Source organism: Artemia franciscana, chromosome 17, assembly GCF_032884065.1.
Source record: "Artemia franciscana chromosome 17, ASM3288406v1, whole genome shotgun sequence".
In the NCBI taxonomy this organism is placed as follows: Eukaryota; Metazoa; Arthropoda; class Branchiopoda; order Anostraca; family Artemiidae; genus Artemia; species Artemia franciscana.
Window position 1 is genome coordinate 40,716,533 of NC_088879.1, and position 25,689 is coordinate 40,742,221.

The 25,689-nt window shown below is 34.7% G+C and overlaps 1 protein-coding gene across 2 annotated transcripts in view; it reads left to right on the plus strand.

The window, feature by feature from the left end:
- LOC136038238 (46 kDa FK506-binding nuclear protein-like) overlaps window positions 1-25,689 on the plus strand; it is a 52,535-nt gene that overhangs the window by 15,511 nt on the left and 11,335 nt on the right. Inside the window, exons 2-7 of one of the 2 annotated variants that reach the window (XM_065721344.1) lie at window positions 1,230-1,322; window positions 4,140-4,292; window positions 10,026-10,121; window positions 14,642-14,803; window positions 21,036-21,130; window positions 23,673-23,847. In XM_065721344.1, the coding sequence (XP_065577416.1) occupies window positions 1,230-1,322; window positions 4,140-4,292; window positions 10,026-10,121; window positions 14,642-14,803; window positions 21,036-21,130; window positions 23,673-23,847 (774 nt within the window). The remainder of the gene's footprint in view (window positions 1-1,229; window positions 1,323-4,139; window positions 4,293-10,025; window positions 10,122-14,641; window positions 14,804-21,035; window positions 21,131-23,672; window positions 23,848-25,689) is intronic. The other variant, XM_065721345.1, reaches the window with a different exon arrangement.

Here is a 25,689-nt window from a genome sequence, read left to right on the forward strand (position 1 = left end):
ACCCTTATGGTTTATTGCATGCGATTACATGATGATATAATTTTGCAACACTGCTGATAAATTTTCATAACTAATAGTCAAAGGAGCTATATCACATTGGAGAATAATTGAATTTTCTGAAACACACTACAAATGACTAGATTAACTACAAAAAACCCAACTAAGTACAAAGGCATATCTTAAAAGCCGCAATCTCAACTGAACAAGCAGTTTCCTCCAGGTGTTTCATATATGGGGGGGGGGGAGGGGGAATGCTCCTCTCTTGTTTTAGCCAGTTGGTAAACATTGTTAGTTGGTAAAATAGTGGCATGAAACACTGTTATTTTACTGACTCAGCCTTTTTTTTTATTAGGGTAAATAGTCTGATGGAAATACATGATGTAAAATCAGTAAATATGACCAACCAATTGGTAAAGTTCCCCCCCTCCCATTCATTTTGGCGAGTAATGCCTCTAATTTCCTCTAATAAACTACTCCAATTATTCCCAACCCTAGAGGGAAGCGAAATAGAAGCACTACTTTTCTTAGGTTTTAGTGGGTACTATGTATATTGTTATTATGATTATATAGTAGATTCCTGTAGGCGGACTCTTAAAGCTTTTAGAAAAAAGTAAATCTGAAAGTAAAGCTTTTAGAAAAAAGTAAATCTGAAAGTATTAATTTGGCTCAAAAATTAAAATAAAAAGATGGAATAAACAAATAAAAAAGGCCTTGAGATTCTGAGATGAATTAAAGTTGTTAAGGCAAAAGGAAAGGAGTTTTGATTTCAGACACTCAAGAAAGCACAAAGTTAGTTTTTAGCTTTTTCTGCTAGATGATGCTTAGAATATATTTCAGAATCAAACTTGGCTTACTCTTGCTTTCATTACTCTTATTAATTTTTTACTTACTTACTTATTCTTACTTATCTTACTAATCACTTATTCTTATTGTTACTTACTCTTATTACTTGTCTCTTTTTGTTATCTATTTTAGGAACTGTTATTGAGCCAAAAACTTTCCAAAAAATTGAGCCAAAAGAGCCAAAATATTTAAATAACAATGATTAATGGTAATTAAATAATTTAGGTGATAAATTAAAAAATAGTTAAAAATGAATAAGTAATAAATTGAAAATAATTTAATAAATGAAAATTCTGAAATAAATTAAATGAAAATAAATACAATAATGAATGAAAATAATCAAAATCACACTTATCAGAATTGTCTCTTTTTGTTCTCTATTATAGGACTTGTTATTGAGCCAAAAAAGAAGTATAGCCAGACTGTACAATCAAGTTTTCATGTGTCTGGAGCAGTTGTAGATCCTGCTTTTAAAGGAGGTATGTATTATTTCTCTAGACTTTAGAAAAGCATTATGCAACCAAACCACTATGCAACTAAAGAACCCTTATGTTCTCTTATTTTCCAATCAAAGGCAAAACCTGTAATTTATTTCCCCCTCTCATCTTATGTCACCCATTGCTTGCACTGTATATACATCAATATCTGTGTTACTACAAAAAAAAGGAAAAGAACAACATAGGCTTTCAGATACATTTTTTTAAAGTTGTCAGTTTCAATAACTCATTAAGCGCTCATGAGCTCAAATTATGCACTAAAAATGAGAAAATCGAGAAAATCTTAGACCTGTTGGGAAATTTTTTGTTTTATTCTTGTGATAAATATATCTTTTGCTCAAAATCAAGAAAATCGACCATATGATTTCTAAATTAAACAATACATCTTATTGTTTAATTCTATCCATTGTTTTATTGAATAATTTTTTATAATTTCTGAATGTCTCCACTATTACCTGTTGCCTTTTAGTCTGTCCAATCCAGATTTAGCCTGAAGCTGTTTTTGCCCCTGCTTATAAAGGAAATATGTACTTTTTTCTTGAGGCTTTTACTTGAGTGATAACATTTCTGTTGACTATAATTTCATTTGATTGAAAATTATGTCAATAAGAGACACTTATAGGAATGAGATTTGAAGAGAGGGGATTGCAGCCCTGTTTTAGTCAGCCTAAGAAGGTACTATACAGATACATTTTACAAAATAGGACATGTCCTAAACTAAGTATTAAATAAAAGCTTTAACCAGACCTCTCGTCACTTCAGCCTTGTTTCTCTTTTCTTTTTTTTTTTAAATCCATTTCAGAATTACTTTCCATGCATTTCTTGTCCAGCATTATTTTCTTCTCTAGTCTGGCCTTTTCTAATTTTATGTTTTTTCTATATTTTTATTTAAATCATTTCCTTTTAGTTTTGTTGAAGAGCTAATTCTTATTCTTGTTGCACCCAACAATTATGAGCCTGTCTATCTGTTGGGTTGGAACTATTGAGTAACAATACTGCCTTATATGTATGAGTTGAGTAAATGAATTAATAAGAGTCATTCTCAACTGAAAATTAATTGATTAAAAGTTAATTAAATTTTTGGGGGATATTGGAGTAGAATTCAACAGCAACATAACCTCTATATTATCATACGGGCATCTGTCTAAACTTGTAGAGAAGAAGATTGCTTGTATTTGAGAAAAAATTCTTGCAAACAATACTTGCTAATAGTTGGGTTGATAGAATACCTGACATTATGTTCAAGCTCCTCATCAGGCATCCACTAGTAACTGACTATGTCTGATAAAAAGGTGGTGAAACTGGGGTCACATGATTCGGATCAGATAAGGCAGACTGAATAACATGTGATGTTGGACTTTTCTGGGCCTCTGGATAGTGGTAGACAATATATCATGCTTGGTCACTGTTGAAATTGAGGCAAGAGTTGTGGCCTAAGCTGTGGCCACCGCTCAACGCTCTATGGTCTCTGGCTCAGGATCCACAGACGCGGAGATCAACCGTTGCTGCCCTTTACGCCACCAACCGTTAGAGAATGAAGTCTACATAAGATTTCATCACAAAGACATATATTTTTAATTATTAAACTCAAGTCATTAGAAACCTTTTCCCATTGTCATATGTATAATTTGCTGTGATCAGGTTGTTTTTGACAAAATAAAAAAAAGCCTACAGTGGACTGGAACAGACACACAACAAAGAACTAAGCTCAAAATTTGGAAGCATCCCAAAAAAATTGTTTTTCTACCATCATAAACAACTGGCTATGATGGCATAAACAAACTTAGCCTAACTTCCATAGACAAGAGGAATCCTTACATCAGGAATGATTCCCTTCAGTCTGAATTTGTCTTTAAATTCTCTCTTTGTATCATTGTGTTATTAACTTAAGCGTGGAAAATAAATAGCTGCAAAAGGATTTTTGCAGTATTAGAATAAGCAAGCTGATTAAATAAACGCAAAAAAAATGATGAAAATGCAGAGCAATAAGAAAACGTAGCAGGAACTTTTCTGGGTCTGGAGATATATATATATATATATATATATATATATATATATATATATATATATATATATATATATATATATATATATATATATATGTGAATATTTAATAATAATAAATAACGCTTTTAGTATAAATCTGTCTAATGACTCTGGGTGTATTTTCCAGCCAACCAGTCAGAGAATTTGAAATGTTTGATTCTTCCATTGCCTCTACCCAAAAATCCATTCTTATAACCACAAATATACAGCTATAAGGTACGTCACAATTTTATTTTTGCGATAGACCTAATCATGGTCACAGAGGTCTGGGATTAATAATACTGAAAGGATATCCATCTTAGTTTAAGCCCTGTTCATACACTATACTGCACCAACTGTTGTTGATTGTTGACCTGGTATATCTGCAATTTTCCAAAATAGAATATTCACGTTTTGAAGTGTAGAACACATTGCAGTAGTCTTCCTTTCTTGTACATGCTTCAGAACAAAACACAAATGTTGATCCTTATGCGCAACAGCCTTTTTGAGCTCTGGGTTCTTTATTTAACAATAAACCTTGTAGCAGTAGTAGCAATAGCAGCAGTATGTACGCAACACCTTTGTTTTGTTTTCAATATCCCCTTTGACACACGATGAAATTTTCAACTTGATACCATCAACCAGTCCTGAAGCATTGCTAATACATCTCCTCAATCTCCTCAACCTATGTGGGAATAGTGTGTCTCGAAAACAGAAATGTTGTTCCTTACGCGCAACACCCTTGGAATTTTGATTATTATTTTTCAATTTTAGATGAAGTCCTTACACTTTTTGTTGAAGTAGAAGATCAAAACTATGCAATAGCAAATCTAAAGAAGGGTGAGAATGTCCACCTAGATCTCAATTTTGAACAAGGGACAAAAATCAATTTTCATTCAAAAGGAAATGGAACTATCCATTTGACAGGTAAGCATTTTCTTATAATCCAGCTATCTTTAAGAGTAGTGTTTGGAACATTAGTAAAGTCTGAAGATTTGTTTCCTCTTTTTGCTTAACCTATTGGTATCTGAATCTGTTCAAAACTTTTTCTTTTTAGGAAATATTCTGTCATGCATGGCTCTGTTGAATGTAACCTCAGGTGCATGCACAGATTTTTTTTCTTTTCTTTGGAAGGGAGGAGGGGCTCAATGGAAATAAACGCAATTTTTTGATTAAAAAAAGTTAAATAAAAAAATTCCCAGGGATCAGACAAATTTAGTACTTAGGAGAATTTCAAACCCCCTTCGCCTTGCTTGCGTATATCCTTGTGTGACGTTATAGTTCATTTATTTATCCCCACCCGACTTAGAAGTAATTAGTTACAAAACAGGTTAACAGTAAGCCTAGAAAAGTAACAAATAGAATGCACCGAATAAAAATAACAATAACCAATAAAACCTCGAGTTTTTATCTCATTCTGGAAAAAAGGCTATGGACAGACGAATTCACAATTAGTGAGGTACTTCCACGTATTAGCAGAAGAGCCTCTCCAATTGTGAGTATTTTCTACTACTGTGATCTGACTTGACTCAGCAATTTGGTACTCTGGATTGAAACTATCCTTCTTCCTAATGCTCTCTCATTGAAATTATCCTATGTCCAAAATGGAAAAAAATGGATTGGTTGTTTATCTTTTGCAAAATTTCCTGCTGAATCTAAATTTGCAGCCAGAATTGGCCACCATACCGCTAGACATCTTATAAATAATCTAGTTCTTCTTATCCTATACTATCTTATTATTCTTTTCTTATCCTGAAACTATTCTTATTCGGATTTGGGATTGTTTCATAGTTAGCCAATAGTTACAAAGGTTACTCTACAGTTCGGTTGTTTACCTATGACCTCTTTTTGAAGTACTGGAAAAACAATCTTAGAAACTTCAAAGCTCGGAAAAGATTTAATTCGGAAAAATTGGAAAAAATGAGGTATTTTTAATTTACCAATGGGTGATTGGATCTTAATGAAATTTGATATTTAGAAGGTCCTCGTAACTCAGCTCTTATTTTAAATCCCGACTGGATCAGGTGACAGTGGGGGGAGCTGGAGGGGGAAACCGGAAATCTTGGAAAACGCTCAGAGTGGAGAGATCAGGATGAAACTTTGTGGGAACAACATGTCCAAAATGGAAAAAAATGGAATAGTTGTCTATCTTTTGTAAAATTTCCAGCTGAATCAGAATTTGCTGCCAAAATTGGCAACACACCGCTAGACGTCTTCTAAATAATCTTGTTCTTCTTATCCTGTTTTGCAAAGTTGCTTTTATCATACCCTGAAACTATTCTTATTTGGATTTGGGATTGTTTCATAGTTACGTAGCCGATAATTACAAAAGAAACTCTACAGTTCGGTTGTTTACGTCTTTAATCTCTTTTGAACCTAAGTTAACCTCTTTTGAAGTACGGTTGTTAACAAGGTTGTTACGGTTGTTTTTTGAAGCACTGGAAACACAATCTTAAAAACTTGAAATAACATAAAAACATGACGAGTGTTCTGCCACACAAATCTCTGTCTAAAAATTTGCTCATGGCTTTTGTTTCATGAACTATTGTCATAACTTGCATCTCACTTTCCGCACAAGGAAAAAGCTGCGTTCCAAGACTGAATTGCCAAGTCCAAAAACTGGGGAGCGAAGAAATGTACCTCTGTTGATACAAGGCTGTCAAAGACAGCTATATCTAGTTTCGCTTATGAGCTTGAATCTTATGCCATCTGTCTTAAATCAGCCTATACACATCTCTCCCCCATCATACCAGTCCCTCCTCTTGAAACACTGGAGAAACTGTCAAGAACCAACATTAGCCAATATTCCCCCATTCTGTCCGGTCCAAACAACCAACGGTTGTGAAATTTTGACGGAATCAAAGATTCACCCACAACTCAAACCCTGCTTTCCAAGTTTTCGAACTTGGAACCTACTCAGTGTGCCGGCAAGCGAATTTAACGTGACTGGCATGATATCATCTCATTGTCTGATGATGACGAATTCGGTGCGACTGGCATGATATCCTATCGTTGTCTGATGGTAACGAATTCGATGTGACTGGCATGATATCCTCTCATTGTCTGATGGTGACGAATTTGACGTGACTGGCATGATATATCTCATTGTCTGACGGTGAATCGTTTGAAAAATATTGTGAAGCTTTCCCACAAAAAAAAAAAAAGTGAAATCTAACAGAAACCACAGATTACTCAAGATATTTCGGGTCTGATAAATTGAGGAATGAATTGCATTTAATGGACCCAAGGAAGATTTCAAAAGATTAAGAAGTACAATTGTGTATAAAAATAAGATGTTCACGTAAGCAAGAGTGAAAAAAGGTTGAAGTGAGAGGCGATAATGGTAAACCCCTGCAATATTGAAGTTGATGATTTTTGGCATCTATTTGTAAAATTCATCCCCGACTAACAATCTTACCACCTAATGATTCAGTTTCAAACATCCCTATCCTAGAGATTAGTTCAGTTGCTAAAAAGTTGAAAGCACTTGATTCTCGTAAATCTAGTTATTCTATATAGATACCGAGGAAATGGATTATTGTGTGTGCTAATCTTTTATCTATTCCTTTAACGGCAATTTTTACCAATGTTTTATTGAAGGTGTTTTCCATAGTATTTTGAAACAGGCACATGTTACCCCAATCTCCAAGTGTAAGGCCGCTAAAGATATTACTGATATGAGGTCGATTTCAAAAACATCGGCTCTTTCAAAAGTATTCGTAAGTTTTATTTTTGAGTGTTTATTTGAGGACAAGAAAGATAATATAAGATTTGACCCGGGCATAGTACTGTTCTTTATTTGGTTGAATTATGAGGTTAATGTTTTTCCTTAAACATTAAAAGAATGGGGGATCTATTAATGTATTATTTGCTGATATAGTTAAGACTTTTGATAGTCTTGACCTTAATGTAGTAGTGAAAGAAGCTAAGGTTATGGGTGCCGGTCCATGTGTTGTACGTATGCTTGCTAGTTTTCCTTTTAAGATATTTGAGTGTGTCCAACTCCCTGATCATAAGCCCCCTGGATTTTTGGATATTTTTTATGGTTCGCCACAAGGGACTAAATTAGACCCACTTTCTTTTCTGATGGTTTTTAACCGTATTTTAGCAACTATTTGTGATTGTTCCAAATTTGCCGATGATTTAATTGTCTTATCACTGCGACTAAGCCCTCCGACTACCGAACAGTCTGACTTGACGAGAATCTTAAATGATCTAAAAGCTGAATTAGGAAAGGTTAAACTGAATGTCAATGAAACTAAGAGCTCATATATGACTTTTTCTTTCCTAAAGGTCGACATACACTCTTCTGTTTGGTCTTTTGAACGTTTGCTGTTTTTTTTAGCCATTTTCTTTGAATTTTTTCAAAAATTTTGAATTTTTTTATTTTGAATTTTTGAAATTTTTAGCCAAATTTTTTTATTTGGTCTTGAATTTTTTAGCCAGGGGGGGGGGGGTGTTAGTCCATAGGCTTGATTGAATCTCTGACAGTGTTTTTGTCTGGGTTATTGGGTGCTAGACTAACGTCTCGGAATCACTGTAGTACAATATCGATCCAATATTGATCCAAATTACTTGACATCTTGCAATAATAGGTTTGAGATTCAATTTCTCTTAGTATATTCCTAGCAATGGACTCCTTTCTAAAATTCTTTATCGTTTTCCTAGTGAAGGGCTTCCTCCCAGGAGAAAGCCCCAGAAATTTCAAGCTGATTGGAGGCAATGAAATTTAGGGGGAATTATCTTTTGGAGTAAATTGAAACATGAGAAATAGTCTATAAGACTAGTGTTTGTTATTTGAATTTTTAGTATTTAAATTTGTATGTAGTACCACGTAATTAGATCAAATTTCCCTTGAGATAGGGGTAGCTTCCCTGATTATGGTGGTCAGAACAGTGGTCTGTTACAATTTTTTGCTTTTTATTTGCTGAGGAGATTGTTTAGTAAGTTGTTTATCAAATGATTCTTGGTGTTTGGTGTTTTAAAAAACTCGTGGTTGAGAAACTGCTATACTTTGAGTTTCAACTAAAAGAAAAAATTGTATGCATACAGCTTTTCAAAAGACATATAAGAAACATCAAAGGTAGCACCTTTTTATAATTACAAGACACATAATTGAAACTTGTAAAGCAGCTAATTCGATTCAAATTAATAGGCTAAGTACCTTTTTAAGAGTAAAAAGAGGTTGGAGAGCAAGTAGCCTTACTCTCAAGCCCATTCATTTACCAAACGCATCCATTCAAAATTTTGAGACAACCACTTTGTTCAGCATAGTAAAATGGTCCAGCAACTGTATCGTTAGGGGTATTGGGCCTGCCAACCCCCCACAATTATGCAATTGGCCCACTATGCTTTGAAACTAAATGTCGCTTTAAATTAATTCAAAAGATATTGTGTTTATGGTTACCAATAAGACAACTCAGCAATATATCAAGAACAATTGAGGCTGAAACTTTAGGGGCTATTATTATTATTATTGCTTCTGCTCTTACAATTTAGATAAATAAGAAGAGTGTAAGTGTATCCAGGTTATCAAAGATAATAGATCAAATCTTTTGGGAATGATATTAAGTTTTAAGAAACTTGTGGTTGAGAAATCAGCACGGAAGAACCTATAGAGAAGAAGAAAAACAGTTGTTAAGAGTTAAATGCACTATTTTCATCACTGGCATTACATTTTTATTATTCATGTTTTAAATGGATGCTTAAAGAGGAAGATTCAAGGGATCGCAGTTGGAAGGGGGAGGAGCTATTGTCCCATCCTAGATTTTGGAAAATGGCTTTTTTGTATCATCATTTAACAAAAATAAAAACCCAACAAAAATGTCCCCCCTACTTAGATTTTGATAAATATCTCGTTTTGTATTTCATTAAAAAGTTGAAAAATTCTAAAAATCCACTCTCCCTCCCCCTGCATTTTCATTAATTGACGCCCCAGACGATGCATTGGACGAAGCCATCAAGAAGCCTATTTACTGAAATTGGTAGAGTATACCAACCTTTATATAAAATAGAAGCTTCTATATAAAACCTCTACAGTAAATTTTCCCTTATTGCTAAGAAAATATCGAAGAAGATAAAGGGCGTAACAATTGTAGCATTTTCTGTTGCTTCATTTCAGATACAAGATTTTGTACAAGTTTTGTCGTCAAACTGGTTTTTTCGCTGATGGGAAGCTTTTCTCTGATTACTAAGTTTAACGGAAAAGGGAACAGTTACCAAGACTGTCTCCTTATGGGTGGAAAAATTCCTGTTAGAAAATGTTGATCGCTTTGCGATTAAAGGAACCAAATCCAGTGGTTCAAAAAAACAGGCAGTGCCTCCTCGCTTTGTACAGCCAGGAGCTGTGATGAGGAATGACGGGGAACTCCGTGCCAATGGGGTGCACCCAGAGACATCTAGTCAAAAGTAAAAAATCCAGTTCAATTACTTTCATTTTATTTATGTTAAGCCAGCGTGAAACTCAAAACGAGCATTAATCTAAAAAAATCCATAGTTTGAATGATTCCGTAAAACACGACCGTATTGAATAAATAAGGCCTTTTTAAGTCGTGAACCTAGCCTTATATAAGCTTGGAAAACCTTGCCTGCCTATCCCTTGAAAACTTGTTTTTTCCTTGAGTCCAGATAGTTGTGTTTTAGAGTCCTATTCTTTTGTAGGCTATTTAATACCAGACGAGGTAGACGAGGCAGATTCTTTCCTGGACTCAGAAGCTGAAGAAGAGGAGGAAGAAAGTGCCGAAGAAGAGGAGAAAGGTTAGTTGTAAATCCTTGTTTGCCTTTTATTTTCACATCCATTTTTCTGTCGTTCAACATATGTTTATGTCGTTCAACATATGTTTATGTCGTTTAACAATATGTTTATGTTTGATGGCCTGTCAGCAGCCAAACCGGTACATTCTGCCCACGGGAAATATAAATTGTCCCAGGGCCCGCGATGCAATTTCATTCAGTAGCACCCATTCCTGAAAATGTAGAGGGGGTTAATATGTTGTATATGGATCTACGGAAGGTGGCAATTTCAAGTTTTTTGTATGTTTTCTTAGAAAATACCAGTTTTTTGAATCTAGGGAAGTGGGTGATTTGCCCCCCTCCCATTGCCGCTCCTGATTTTTGCTATTTGGGATCTAGTATTTGAAGGTCATTTTTAAGAACCTGCTTCAAAAAAACAGTTGGTCAAATTTCTCAAAATCTAGTACTCTTTTTTGTGTTTGTAGGAACAATTCAAATTTGATGGAAAATTTTAAATTGTCTCAACATAAATAGTATATAGTGTATGATATAACTATTTTTTTTTTTTGTATTTTTAGTGTTGAAAATTACTGTAGTAATAGTGAAGTATGAGACTACTATTTATTACTATGTTAATACAACAATAATAATTAATTTTTAGGGCGCCTTTTTTAAGGGTAGAGGATGGGGTCCGTCGGATCAACCGGGAAGTAATTTGGATTTTTTTTAATTCCTCCTTTGATTGTTTTCTGTCGAATACTTAGTTGTTTGTAATGCAGGTAATTGTTTAAGCTACCTTTTCTTTTATATTAAAATAATAAAGAAAGAATATAAACAAAGAAAAAAAGAGGAATAAAAAAAAGAAAAAAAAAATGAAAAATATTGAGGAAAAGAAACAAAAGGATACTCAAGCAGAAGAGAGCACTGATCAGTTGTGAAAATGACGGGTTGATTACCCAAAAGTAAAAAAACAGGCAAAGTATTTTAGAAAGATGGAAAAACACGAAAATAAATCGTAAAATCTTGATATAGAGGTTAATTTCTTGTGCTTTAACTACTAGATGACTATCTATTAGTTTAATAACGAAAAACAAAATGGATCACTTTTTGGTTTGAGTCAGTTTTTCTTCGGTTAACTTCAAGCGGTCAGTTTTTCTTTTGCACTGGTGATTGCTTGGTGGACGTTTATGCTGAAACATCTATTACCCCTACCAACAGCTCACTGCAGCACCATGCCGAATGAGGCCAACACAACTATGCACGCTCCTCCTCCATCCCAATCTATTCAAAACCCCCCTCGTTCACCCTCCCAAGAAGTTCTCATTTACCTCAAATCTCTCCTTATGATATCCTTCCATGTCATTTGGGGACGACCAGCTTTTCTTTTGGCCCTAGCTTGTTGGCTGACAAGGATGATCTCTGGCAATCTGTCATCCTTCATCCACAGAACGTGTCCTTGCCATCCCATCCTTTCTCTCATTATGGCAGGTCTTTCTTAAAGGATTTTTATAGCATGCCTCTCATTATAGCAGGGCTTCCCCTAGTGTTGTAACTGGTAAAATTGGGTATTTTATGTGTTTTACCGTAATTTCGAAGACCCATGTTAAATTGGTATTTTACCTATTTTACGTGATCTCCGTATTGTACCAGTATCTTACATGTTTTACGACGCCTTGAAATTTTCACAGCTTCAAAACATGCTATACTCTACATAAATAATTTCTCATTGACAGGTTGACAACAACAGGTTCGTATATGATTTATTGATTCTCTTTGTATTACGTCAGTTGTGTTAAAAGGTCGTTTTTGTGACTTCAACCCTTGTTATCAAAACAATAAAGTGCATTATAGATTATGTTATAATAAAGAGCATTATATGCAGAACATCATCTTCCTTATCAGTAGAAGCAATTCTTCCCTGTCCCGTACAGTTCAAAGGGCTAAAAAAGTTTTCCTTGATATTGGACTAAATCTGAATCTTGAAAAATGCGAGTATATTTGTTTTAACGGTACGTTGCCAAATACTCCTCTTCAAATTGAAAATACATCCATTCCCTATGTTGAAAATTTTGGTGGCTTGGTTTAACAATTTGCAAAAATATTTTGTCCTTCCGCCAGACTGCAGTACCTGAAGATTGTAAAAGGTCAGATTTGGATACCCTAAGATTGTGTCAAACCGGTCTAAATAATCGAAAGGATCTGGTTTCTTTGTATTCAGTTTTTTGTGATCACTCTGTACTTTATCTGTCTGGGACCTTCATTCTACTGAAAAAGAGTGACTTATGTAAACTACATAGATTTTACTATAAATACTGTAAATACCTACTTTACCTACCTCTATCCTATCGCAATCGGAGAATAATCTGAAAATACAAAGCTCCCTATGTAACTGCAAAACTACAGGAGCTTCATGATAAGTTATCGGTACAAGCATATCGATGGCTTACCCCATATCACGGGCTCATCAGTTTGTTCTGTTGACCTTTTTCCTTGTTGATTTTGTTGTACTTGTTGTGTTGTACCTTTGTTATCATCCGTTTGTTCTATTGATTTTGTTGTACTTATGTATTGTTTTCTTTTCTTGTGTTATCTTTTATGATGTTTATTTTGTTTTCTCTCTTTTTGCTCCACTATCCTCACAATGTTTTGTGCAGTGGGTAATAAATAAATTATTATTATTTTATTATTATTATAGTATAGGTAATTAGAATTTTGAAATGGTGAAGTATTAACTAAAATAAAATTATATTCTTTCTATAAGCTGCCACAGAAAAGGCCACACGCAGAATTGACATGTGGCAAACAAGAACAAAAGATTAATAGCCCTGAAAAAAGAGGGTAATTTCAGTCAGTCAAAAGTAGATATTTTGTTTGGAACTTCCACCCTGCCGTCTTCAGTGCTCAAAAAAAAAAGAAAGAAAATCAATTTTTTTGAAGAAAATCTAACAGAGCAGAAGAAAGACTGAATCAAACAAACCAAAAATCAAAGCTAGATTAAATAAAAGACCATTAGCCAACGAGATTGGGCAAGAATTTTTTTGCACTTCTTAATTAGCCAAAAAGTACTCAAATTTTGATATGTAAGATATGAGAAAATCGGTAAGAAAAGTGATGGGTGACAGAATGCACTAGTAAGTATTACGCCACTAGACCCCCGAGGTGCAAACCGGCGTTGCTGATCTCCGTTTCATGGCCCTTCAGCCAGAAAGTGCAATAATAGAGGGGGGTTAGGTGCCAGCCATCCTGTGCCTTCACACGCCCTTCCGGCTTACCTTCCCCAGACTTCTCCAAGGCACGCATTTAGATCTGGGTCGACTCTGGCTGAGCTTACAGAATCGCACCACTGACCACCGTCTCAAACCAAATAACTGGCCACACCAGGGATAAATTTCTGCTCTCCTTTTTAAGTCAGAGGTAATCTTATAGCGTTACCTATAGTAAAGACCCTAAGGGTTCAATGTAAGGGGTTCTATGTCTAATAACTTTGGAGGGGGCTCAGCCTCATTGAATTGGAAATCGAAAGTTCCGGTGCCCTTTTCTAAGACTCAGTCTGCTTTTCAACCAATTGCTATCGAATGAGTTTTTACCAACTGCAGTGTCTTTAGCAAATTCTTATTCTAGTTTTAATGTTATTAACGGGTTTTATTTCGTTTCAGTCTACATTTCTTCTAATTTTTGGCTGATTTATTTTTCTTCATTTGCGCTTGAGGGCTTCCCCTCATTATAGCAGGATAGAAAGCAGGATTTATTCACTGACTGAGAATCTTCACTTTAAATACACAATTTTTATTTACCGAGTTTGTATTTTACGGTGATTCTACAACACTGGCTTCCCCTTATTATAGGGGAAACTCGCAATCCTGCAGTATAGAAAGCAAGATTTATTCAGTGGCTGCAAATCACCTTCGTCTGGTTTTTTGTTTCTTAATTATTTTTCTTGATTCCTTTGTTAGCTACACATCATGTATAGCCACAATATATACGTTTTTATAATGATTATCTTTTTATAAAGTATTGTTCCTTTTTTCATTAAAAGATCAAAATCAAGTTCTGCTCAAACTTTTAGTTCTCTGGGGATTTTAAGATAAATTCTATCTAAATCGTTTTAAAAAGCCTATAAAATTGCTTTAGCTCAATCTAATGCCTAATGATCTATAAAGACGCGGAGTAAAGAAATGTTTTTATTTTAACAGATAGTATAATTATTTTTATTATTAAAATTTTTTGTTAAAATGTTACAAAGATATTTTTTAACAATTGCGTTTTTTGTAAATTTTGTCTAAGATTATAAAATTAAATACTGCTTAACTTGTAGGAATTCTCCCCAAACTCTAAGGATTATGTACTAAATTGTCAACCATGGTCTTCTCCTTTCTGCCATTTTGTGACGATTTTGAAAGAAAGGGCCAAGTCGTGGACAAAAACCATGTCGCTGACAGTCAACATATGTATGAAGTCTCTGCTTGAAGCGTTTCCTAGCGTGTATGTTTTTCTTTCTTAATATCTTAAAACTTGAAATAATAATTACTTATTTTAATTTTCAGTAGTTTCACCACAGAAAGATGCTGACAAAAAAAAGAAAAAAAAGAAAGCAGAAGTAGAAATGGAGAGTGATGAAGATGAAGAAGACCAGGAAGGAGAAGAAGAGGCTGGGGACGAAGAAGAAGAGGATGAAGAGGTGGAAGACGAAGAAGCTGAGGATGAAGGTATGGGGGGATAGAAGGTGATTAGTACAGCAAAAATCTAAGGGACAAATGGAAAGTAGTGTCAAATCTCGGCTATACCTATTCGAAAGCATAACTGACCCAGAATTTTGTAGATATTTCAATCAGATGGTGTAAGTGGATTTCAAGAATATCCTTGCTGTGTGCAGACATCCTCTAATTTGACTCTGGGGATAGGGGGCTTTGACCCCAAGCTTTTGTTTCAGGGAGAAGGGGGGCCATCTTCCAATTTTGTGTAGCTTTGTTTTGCATTTATTTCGATTTTTCAGAAAAGTAATCAATTTAAATAGTTACTCAAGTATGAATTACTAAGTTGTACATTGGGAATTCTCGGACAAAAAAAAGATAATGTTGACATTACATTGTATTCCGGTTGTCACAAAGCTTACCTTGTCGGTCCAGAATCATAAAACATTCCTACAGTAAAAGGACCCCTTATTGGGGAGCCTCCTTCGTTCGGTACGACTATGGCCTTCGTAGCTGAATATTTTTGGCTTAGTTTTGCGTCATACCGGCGGCATTGGTTTCTAATGCTGTATAAAAATAAATTAAAAACAGTCCTTTTTTTCTATTGGAAGTAAGGAGCAACATAAAACTTAAACGAACAGAAATTATTCTGTTTACAAGGGGTGCTTCCTCCTACTCAATCCCTCGCTCTTTACTTTAAAATTTTACTTTTTGGCTCAATCCTTGAAGAACGACTCCTGAAACACATGGGTTGTAATTGGAGTAAAAAGGTTGGATTTTAAGATAAATTCTATCTAAATCGTTTTAAAAAGCTTATAAAATTGCTTTAGCTCGATCTAATGCCTAATGATCTATAAAAACACGGAGTAAAGAAATGTTTTTATTTTAACAGATAGTATAATTATTTTCATTATTAAAATTTTTAGTAAACATATTTACTTAAAATTTCACTTTTTGGCTCAATCCTTAAAGAACGACTCCTGAAATACTTGGGTTATAATTGGAGTAAAAAGGTTTCTTAAAGCACCAAAAAACTTAAGCGTAAAGTGTTTGAGATTCAGGAAGGGGAGTTACCCCTCATATCAGTTATGGTCAGAACCTATTTTACCAACGGGCTAAAAACTTGGATTGGAACCTGATTTCATTGATTATGTTCAGCTTGTTGTCTGTCAGACCTGCCCACACGCGCAGTGGCGTAGCTAAAATATATGTATCAATGGGCATCTGAATTTAATATTTTTATTGTACAAGGAGAAACATTTAATTGCCACGAGATATTGAATGCATTTAATATATACTATAAGGAGTCTAAAGGTTTAATTATAATTTAATAAATAAAATCGAAAAAATAAAATTCTTTTTATAATAAATGTAACTGAATAAGTAAAATTTTAGGCGTAATATCTATTTTCATTTCAATGCTGTAATAACTGGAAAAGAGAATATTGTAATATAATTCGCGTTCAGTGAAGCGCCAATGACGAGGTAGGCTTTCGATTTCTTAAGTTAGGAAAGGAGGCAGTAGCTAAAACTTTGTTTGTAGTGAAACTAAATTTGTGGTGAACGGTTTTTAGAAGAAATAAGGTTAAACTAGATAGTCGACATATAATCATATGAACTGAAAAGCCCATCAGTTCAAAATTAGATTTTATTGTATTTTCATTTTTATTTGCAATGTTGTAATAAGTACGTAAGAAAATGTTTGTAATAAAGCGCCATTTTCAATAAAGCGCCAATGACGCAGTAAGTTTTATACTTTTACATTAAGGGAAGGAGGCAGTGCCCATACTCTTCTTTGAATTGATTTTTGTTCATTTCAATCTTGGTTCGCGTATTTAATTAAAACTTAAATCGAAAAAATTAGAAAAAATGAGGTTTTTTTTAAATTACGAAGGAATGATCGGATCTTGGTGAAATTTGATGTTTGGAAGGATATCGTGTTTCAGAGCTTTTATTTTAAATCCTGACTGGATCCGGTGACATTGCGGGGAATTGGGGGGGGGGGATCTAAAATCTTGGAAAACGCTTAGAGTGGAGGGATCAGGATGAAACTTGATGGGAAAAATAATCACAAGTCCTAGATACGTGATTGACATAACCGGAACGGATCCGCTCTCTTTGGGGGAGTTTGGGGGAGGAGGGTTAATTATGAAAAATTAGAAAAAAATGAGCTATTTGTAACTCACGAACGGGTGATCAGATCTTAATGAAATTTGATCTTTAGAAGGATCGTGTGCTTTAGAACTCTCGTTTAAATCTCGACCAGATCTGGTGACATGGGGGGGAGATGGAGGGGGAAACCGGAAATCTTGGAAAACGCTTAGAGTGGAGGGATCGGGATGAAACTTGATGGGAAGAATAAGCACAAGTTTTAGACACGTGATTGACATAATTGGAACGGATCCGTTCTCTTTAGGGGAGTTGGTGGTTGTTAATTTGGAAAAATTAGAAAAATTGTGGTATTTTAACTTAAGAACGGGTGACCGGATCTTAATGAAATTTAATATTTAGAAGGAACTCATGTCTCATAGCTCTTATTTCAAATACCGACCAGATCTGTTGACATTGGAGGGAGTTGGAGGGGGAAGCCGGAAATCTTGGAAAACGCATATAAATGTCGTACGTGATTTACGTTACCGGAATGGATCCGCTCTCTTTGGGGAAGGTGGGGTTCAGTGCTTTGGCGAGTTTGGTGCTTCTAGACGTGCTAGGACGATGAAAATTGGTAGGCGTATCAGGGAGCTGCACGAATTGACTTGATAAAGTTGTTTTCCTCGATTCGACCATCTGGGGGGCTGAAGGGAGAGGAAAAATCAGAAAATGTTAGGTATTTTTAACTTACGAGTGGGTGATCGGATCTTAATTTTTTTTTTATTTAGAAGGATCTCTTGACTTAGAGCACTAATTTTAAATCCCGACCGGCATTAAGCTTCTGATTTTCCTTTTAAAGTAGTCATTGATTCTTAGAATTTTGCCAGAGCTCATACCATATGAGCTCTTAGTTCTTCCGACCTCGTCACAAGTGCCATATGAGCTCTTAGCTCTTGTTAAAGCTTCTTTCGTACCCCCCTAAAACCTTTGCTATAAAACACCCTTTTGGTGCCTTTTTGGTTGGGAGCTTTTCCACCGAGAAGGGGATTACCGGCATGAGGTTAAGAACAATGAGAAAATAAACATATTTTTTCTTCACGTGAAAATGCGCTAAGAAAAATTTTTCACCCCGGATCATCTGCAAGAAATTTTCTGCGTGGAATGGTCTTGGGGGAATTCCCCTGGAAAGGGGGGAGGGTGTTTTTACGTGAAAACAACTTTCCACGGTGGATTTTTTCTGCGGGTGAAGGAATTTTGCATGGAGGGGGATCGTTTTTTCAAATGATGCCTGGAAATTAACCTCACCCCTCCACGGAAAATCCCCCCAAAAAATTCCTCCATGGAAAGCTCCCCCCGGACAATTTCATCATTGCTGAAAATTCCCCCAGAAATTCTCCTGTGGACAGTTTTGCCTGGAAAGTTCTCCTTAGCCTACTTTCAATTGAAAAAGAAACTTTTATCATTTTTTTGTGATCGTTTTTTAAATCCTGCTGGAACATCCCCTCCGTGGAAAATTTTTGAGGGAAATTCCCCTCCCCCATCGGAAAATCCCCCAGACAATTTAATCCTGCTGAAAATTTTCCCTGGACAAATCCCTCAGAACATCTCCACATGTAAAATTGAGTCGCAAAAAAGAAAGTGAGACAATTAAAGATAATTTCGTTTAGGACTTCTGCCGAATTCCCCCGTATAAAATTTTCCCTGGAAAGTTCACCCTCGGAAACTTCCCTCCCCGTGGAAAATTCTACCCGTTGAAAACACCCCCCTTCCCTGAAAAATATCTGTATTCATCCCAATAACAAATACTATATGTAAATAATCTACAAGTTTCACAACTTATATTCCTTTCCCCAGAAGCTTTAGGGGGTCATATCATCCCCAGTGGCGTATCTATTGGAACTTTCAACTATGCTTAACAAAATGGTTATCTCGAAATCTTGATTGAATGACCTTATGGAAAAGGGAAATTGGGATGGGGGGTAGTGGGGTAGTTGCCCTTCATTCTTTTTCCTCATTTAAGACGGGCAGTCAAATTTTTGATTTCCATTCGGTTGAGCCATCTCCTGATCCATCTAGGACCATTGGTTCGATACTATGACCCTTGGGAGAAAAAAAAACGACAAAAACAAACAAATAAACATGCATTTGTGGTTTTCCTTCTGGCAAAAAAAAATGCAAAATTCCACAAGTTTACAGATCGGAGCTTAAAACATCTACATCAGGGTTCTTCGACATGCTGAATCTGATGGTGTGGTTTTCATTAATATTACTGCACTTTTCGGGTAGTATTCCTCTCCCATCTTTTGAAAATTATGCAAATTCTTTTCCTGTGCTATTTGTGGCGCACAGGACATCGACGAAGCCTCTCCAGTCATCACGCTTGACTGAAGTTGCGATAATCTTGTCTTATTCAGGTATCAGTGAGGCTTCAGCCATCTTCCAATCCCGGTCTAGTGTACTGCATAGCGTATTCTCTGGAAGACACCCTCCACGCCTACCGTCGGGTTTCCAGCTGTGCTCTATGCTAGGGAGACTTTTTGTCCATCCACAGCACGCGTCCAAGATAAGACCTGCGTTTTTTTTCGATTAATGTCCGTGACAAGCGGTTGTCCAATCCTTTGACGAATCTTCTTAATTGATTTTCTGCTGCCAGTGACCCTTAAGAATGCTTCTAAGGTAGTTATTTAACAAAACTACATTTTACGAATATTCTACGAGCTTAAAATACCAATAAGTAAACAGCTATAGGTATTTAACAAGAATGGTGGTAATCAATGGTAATAGAGAAGGTGTTAATGAATTACTCTGAAGTAGACGTAAAAATGGGTTTTGCCTGCCTCAAAGAAACATTTGCTAAAGCCATGCAAAGAAGGATTTCGCAAAACAACTTGACGTTCCTAGTTAAGTTTTAATTGAATAATATTTTTGTTATTAAATACAATGCTTAGTCATTTTATTCTATTATCATATCATAAACTTGAATTTTTTGTATTATTTAATAATAACTAAAGTTGAGATCTCTAAATTATTGTAAGTCGACTAGCCAACGGAGTGGTCGGACGATGTGTATAAAAAGAAAACAAACCTTAGTGTCCTTTGAACACCAGGAAAAAAATTCTCCTTCCTACAAACTTTCAAATCTGCTTGACCCCCCCCCCAAAAAAAAAAAAACAAACTGAAAGTTGTAACTCGATTCCCCAGAAGGGAGACAAAAAAGATATATTTACCAAACTAGGCATATAATTTGTCTCTTCGTTATTTGTCACTCAATTATCAATATTCCTCGCTTGCCTTTAGGCTTTGGGTATAAATAATAAGAAAAATATACACTCTTCTGAGTACTGAAACCTTAATCTCGTATTTGTTTTCAGTTTTATGGCTGGATGGGTTTTATAAACGCTTGCCAATTAAATAAATCAAAATCCGTCTGTGAGCAAGGTTGATAGTCATATATGATTTCTTTAACTCAAAACCTGTTTCTTGGTGGAAGTTCGCTTTATTCTAGGCAGTCTGTAGTATCCTGAAGATTGTTTGCTGTAGCCCATTGGTTGCCGACTGAAATTTTAGAAAAGTGTTCTTGATGCTAGACAGGATTAGTATGCTGAAGGCCTTCCGCTGGAGCTCATTGGGTCCAGAATTATATATGCAGCCAATCTTAATTCAGCAATATTCTATTAGTTATTAAGGTAAAAAGAGTTAAAGAGCTGAAAAATTTTTTAGTCTATATTTGTTTTTTTTAACAAACAAAAATTTTTTAGTCTATATTTGTTTTTTTTAACAAACAAAAATTTTTTAGTCTATATTTGTTTTTTTTAACAAACAAAAGTTTTTTAGTCTATATTTGTTTTTTTTAACAAACAAAAATTGTTTAGTCTATATTTGTTTTTTTTAACGAACAAAATTTTTTTAGTCTATATTTGTTTTTTTTAACAAACAAAAAATTTTTAGTCTATATTTGTTTTTTTTAACAAACAAAAATTTTTTAGTCTATATTTGTTTTTTTTAACAAACAAAAATTTTTTAGTCTATATTTGTTTTTTTTAACAAACAAAAATTTTTTAGTCTATATTTGTTTTTTTTTAACACCATGCTTGCTCACTAATCGCTTTTTACACATTCGTTTCATTTTCTGTCTTCATAAACTTGATATTTTCAGAGCCAGAACCAAAGAAAAAGAAAATAGAGCCAGAACCGAAGAAAGTGAAAAAAGAGCCAAAAGTTGAGGAGGCTCAGCCTAAACTTTCAGAGAATGTAAGTTTTCTCAATTTCTGTTTCTACATTCAATTCTCTTCTATTCTATTCGATTCTATATCAATTCATTCTTATTAAGCCACACACAAGAGATCTCCGCCATACATCAAGTTGTTGTGTTCATGTAGCCACACTTTTAAGAAGAAGAAGAATAAAATTTAACTAAATGAAAAAGTCAGTATCTCAGAAACCAAGCCGAGAAAAAGCACAAATCCACCTTCAAGGTGTATTGCAGACTGACTTGAAATTTGACTAGCTGAAATAGCAACTGACTCTGAACTTACTCAAAATTCACAAAGGAAACCTGTTTTTTCGAGGAGTGCCAGGCCTCCTCGTAATCACACTTTTTAAGGGGAGTAACGAGGGGTTCAAAGAAGAAGAAGTGCATTTTTGCTGATATTTTTCAGTTTGCCGATTTTATATACTTTTCACTTCTGAAAAGCTCAGGAAATCTATAGTATTTTCATAATCTGCATATCCTGGTAACTTATTTTCATATTTCATTTTTTGGGATGGGTTAGGTAACTGGAAAAGAGATTTTTGGCTAAAGTGTTTTATTTTGACTACTTTAAATCTTGGGGAATTGTTATTCGCCTCTTTTCCAGAGAAAAACTTCCAAGAATCTACAGAAAGTAAATATTACTTGATAGCCTATATATTCAGTTAAATCACTGTATGTTATATTTTTTTACTTTGGTGGGCGAGTGTCTAAACGTAAGAAAAAGATTATTTTTGCCACTCCTTTGCTTTACCCTATTTATATATAAAAAATAGATTCAGAAAACTAAGTGAGCCTAACAACGTACGAAAATAAGTACATGGTTTGACATTGTTTCCAGATTTATTTATTATTATTTTTTATAGAATTAGGTGAGAGGGGGGGGGGGTCAGCAGATGAAAACGAATTCTTTGGCACTTTTCAAATTTTGTCTAACTTCTTCGAATAATTATGTTTTTAAGTTTCACACTCTACAATGCTATTAAATTGGTTGCTAACAAAAGCATATAAGTTGTTACAAAATAACCTCGTGTTTTGGGAATATTGTCACGTTTTTGTAGAAGTGTTTCGTTTTAAGACATCCATCTTTATCTTTCTTATATTTTTGTTTTCTTTTTTTCTCTAAGGTAATTTTCCAGTTACCTGTACCTAAAAATATTGTTTTGACTTTAAGTGACGATAGTTTGACTGACAACGTACTAAAATATATTATTGTAAAATGCACACTAAAAATTTCGAAAATGTTTACATAACCAATATTGCTGTATTATTTTTAATTGCCCGAAAGTAGATGTTTTTATTGAACCAACATTCCATAAAACAAAAGAAAAACAGCCAATAATCAACGTTAATTTGTTGATAACGGATAATAAAATGCCAATAAGATAGTGCTGGTTAAATGGTAATATACTATACCTGGTAATATACCTGGTTAACAGGTATATTATCCTTCTTTTTAGGTACCTTTATTTAATTGTAAACAACTATAATATCAAAAGCCCCATTTCCCGACTATTTTTGTGAGTTGGAAATAAGGCTAAATCCCATTTGGGTAAAAACGGAAACTTCTTCGTTATTTGAGGGCAAAGTAAGATACAAGAAAAAGGCCTAGATCAGTATATAGAGCTTTCCTAGCCTTAGGGAATATGTTATGAATTTCTTTCTTGGAAAAAGCAAATGGTAAATAACGCCCTTTGAATTACTGCAGGGACAGTATATTGGCCACTAAGCCTGGCGAGTGGCATCTTTTGTATTTAATGTATGTAAAGTAGGTTTAACAAATGCTGTTCAAGTAAAAAACCACTCAAGTTAGTGGCAACAGAAAATATTGAAGTTGATGTAATTTTTTTCGTGGATAGTAATGCGAAGAATTTATATTAATCTAAACCGTTTTTAAGTGATTTAGATCTGAAATTGAATAGAATTGTCAAATTTATGTTCATAGACTACAAATTTTAGTATTTATGGGAAGGGTATTGAAGTGCATCTCTTGGGGAGGGGGTTAACAAATGCACTTTAAGTAAAAAACCACTCAAGTCAACACAGACACTTATTCTTAAGGATTAAAACCTTTAGTTGGCAACAGAAAATATTGAAATTGTTGTCATTTTTTTTATGGGTAATAGTGCTCAGGATATTTATTAATCAGAACATCTTAAGTAATCTGGATTTGAAATCAAATAAAAACTGTTAAAATTACGTTCATAGATTGCAAATTTTAGTATTTACGAGAAGGTTATTGAAGTACATCTCGGGCGGGGGAGGGATATTATAGGAAGGGTATTGGCACCCACAACGTTATTGTGAGGGTTGAAGGTGAAAAGAGGTTTGTATGCCAGCAAAAAAATAAAAAATCAAGATGGAGGGTTTGTGAAATAGGCATCTTCTCCTTCTTTTGAGAACTCAGGAGGAGACATCAGAAGATTTTTCGCGACGACGATAGGTCCGATGCTTCGGGTATTGCTAAATTATGCATCTAAGAAAACAATTTGAGGAATTTTCCTTTTCGCTAGACCTGTACACTTATTGGGTTCTAATTTTTAGGGAAAAAAACTAACGAAGGCAGAGAAAAAGAGGCTAAAAGCTGAAAAGCTTCAAGGTGCACAACCAGAGTCCCCCAAGACTCAACAGCTGAAAATGGGCGTCAAAGTAACAGACTTGAAAGTTGGACAAGGTCAAACCGCTCAGCCCGGGAAAAGAATTGCTGTATACTATGTTGGTTAGTCTATAACCTCTTTTTTTATATATATATATATTAAGACTGAATGAGAGTGATAAACTGGTAGTGTTAGTGGCCACATGGTAATGGAAATGGTAAGTGTAATTTCAATCACTAAGGAAAATTCTTCTTTGAAATTTAATTACGAACGAGTATCCAACACAAGAATTTTAGTATTCAACCGTGGAGTATTAGTTTGCCTCATTGTTAGCCAACCGTCACTTACCCTTTCACATTTACCATCATACCCAACATGGCTAGGTGACGGCAATCTTACTTTGACCTTGTGTAAACCCGGGAAACTTAATTGTTCGCAAACTAGCTGACCAAAAAAAGATGTTTTTCAATGGGTAACGCGAGATCTGGCAGTTGATTTAAAGGATAGCAAATAGTTTAATATGTATTAAACTTTTTACCGAAAAAGGAGAACCAGTTTATAATGCTACAACCCGATTCAAAATGTCTTGAAGGTGTACCTACTCAGCAACCCAAAGCATAGTATCTTATTTGATTAATTAGGATAACATAGCTCTTTTATTCTTGGTCAATACTGATTCCAAAATTCCAGCCCAGAACAAAAGAGCAGGTTAAACAGACAGTACTCGAAGCCAGTCGATGAGCCTCAGTGCTACCTCTTCCTCCAATGATTAGACCTCTTTAAATAATAATGGAAGCAACTGGTAGTTGAAGCCAGGTCATGAGCCTCAATGCTACCTCTTGCTCCTAGTCTTAGACCTTGTTAAATAATAGCCAGGTGGTGCTATGAACCTTGTGAGTAATTATTGCATACTGCAACTACAAGTCCAATAGTTAATAAACACAGGGATACTTCTATACTAAATAATCTAAATGGTTTCATTTAATTTAATTAAAATCTTATAGCTTTTAATTTAATTTAATTTTATAGCTTATTCATTTGTAATATTTATGTATTTTTTTGTTTTTTTGTTGTTGTCTTGGGGTCACGCAAGGGAGTGTATTGTTTATGTTTTTTTTTTGTTTTTTGTTGATTTCGGTATATGGTCTCATTCTCCATATTTTCTTATTCTCCATATTGTCTCTTTATTTTCTTTGAATTTAGCACAGCCTCGCAAGCTTCGCTTATGTTGTGCTATTGATTAAGAAATGTTTATTTCTAATAAAATTGTTCTACTACTACTACTACTTAATTTAGTTGAATTTTCAGTGTTTATTTCGGTCTAAAATATTCTTAGTTTCTTTTTCCATCTCTTGACGTCATTCTAGATCTAATTAAATTGCAAAAAAAACAAGTTTTTTAAAATTGAAAGTAAGGAGCAACATTAAAACCCTAAACGAACAGAAATTGTTCCGTATATGAAGGTGTCCCCCCCCCTCAATACCTTTCTCTTCACGCTAAATTTTTTAGCACTTAAAAAAGTTTCCTACTCTAACTAAACGGCCCTTGGGTTTTCAGGAGTCGTCCTTGAAAAATGGGGACAAACTGTCAAACTTTTAGCCCCCGTATTTTTTCCGGACAATTCCATCCTCATGAAAATCCGCAAAATTTATTGCAGAAGATTCAGTCTGAAAAATTCTACTTAGAATACCTGCATTTGAAAAAGACTAAGTTCTAATCATTTTTCCGATCACTCAAGAAATCCCCCCTTCCGTGGAAATTATTTCCTATAATTCCAAACACACAGGAAATTTCCCTCGGTCTATTCCCCCGGTACATCTCCACATGCAAAAGTGAATAGCAAAAGAAAAAGTAAGACAAATAATAAAAAAAAAAAAATTCATGTCGGAATTCCGTCAAATCTCTCCAGTGTGAAATTCCAATGGAAAGTCCAGCGCCGGAAATTTCCATCCACACGGAAAATT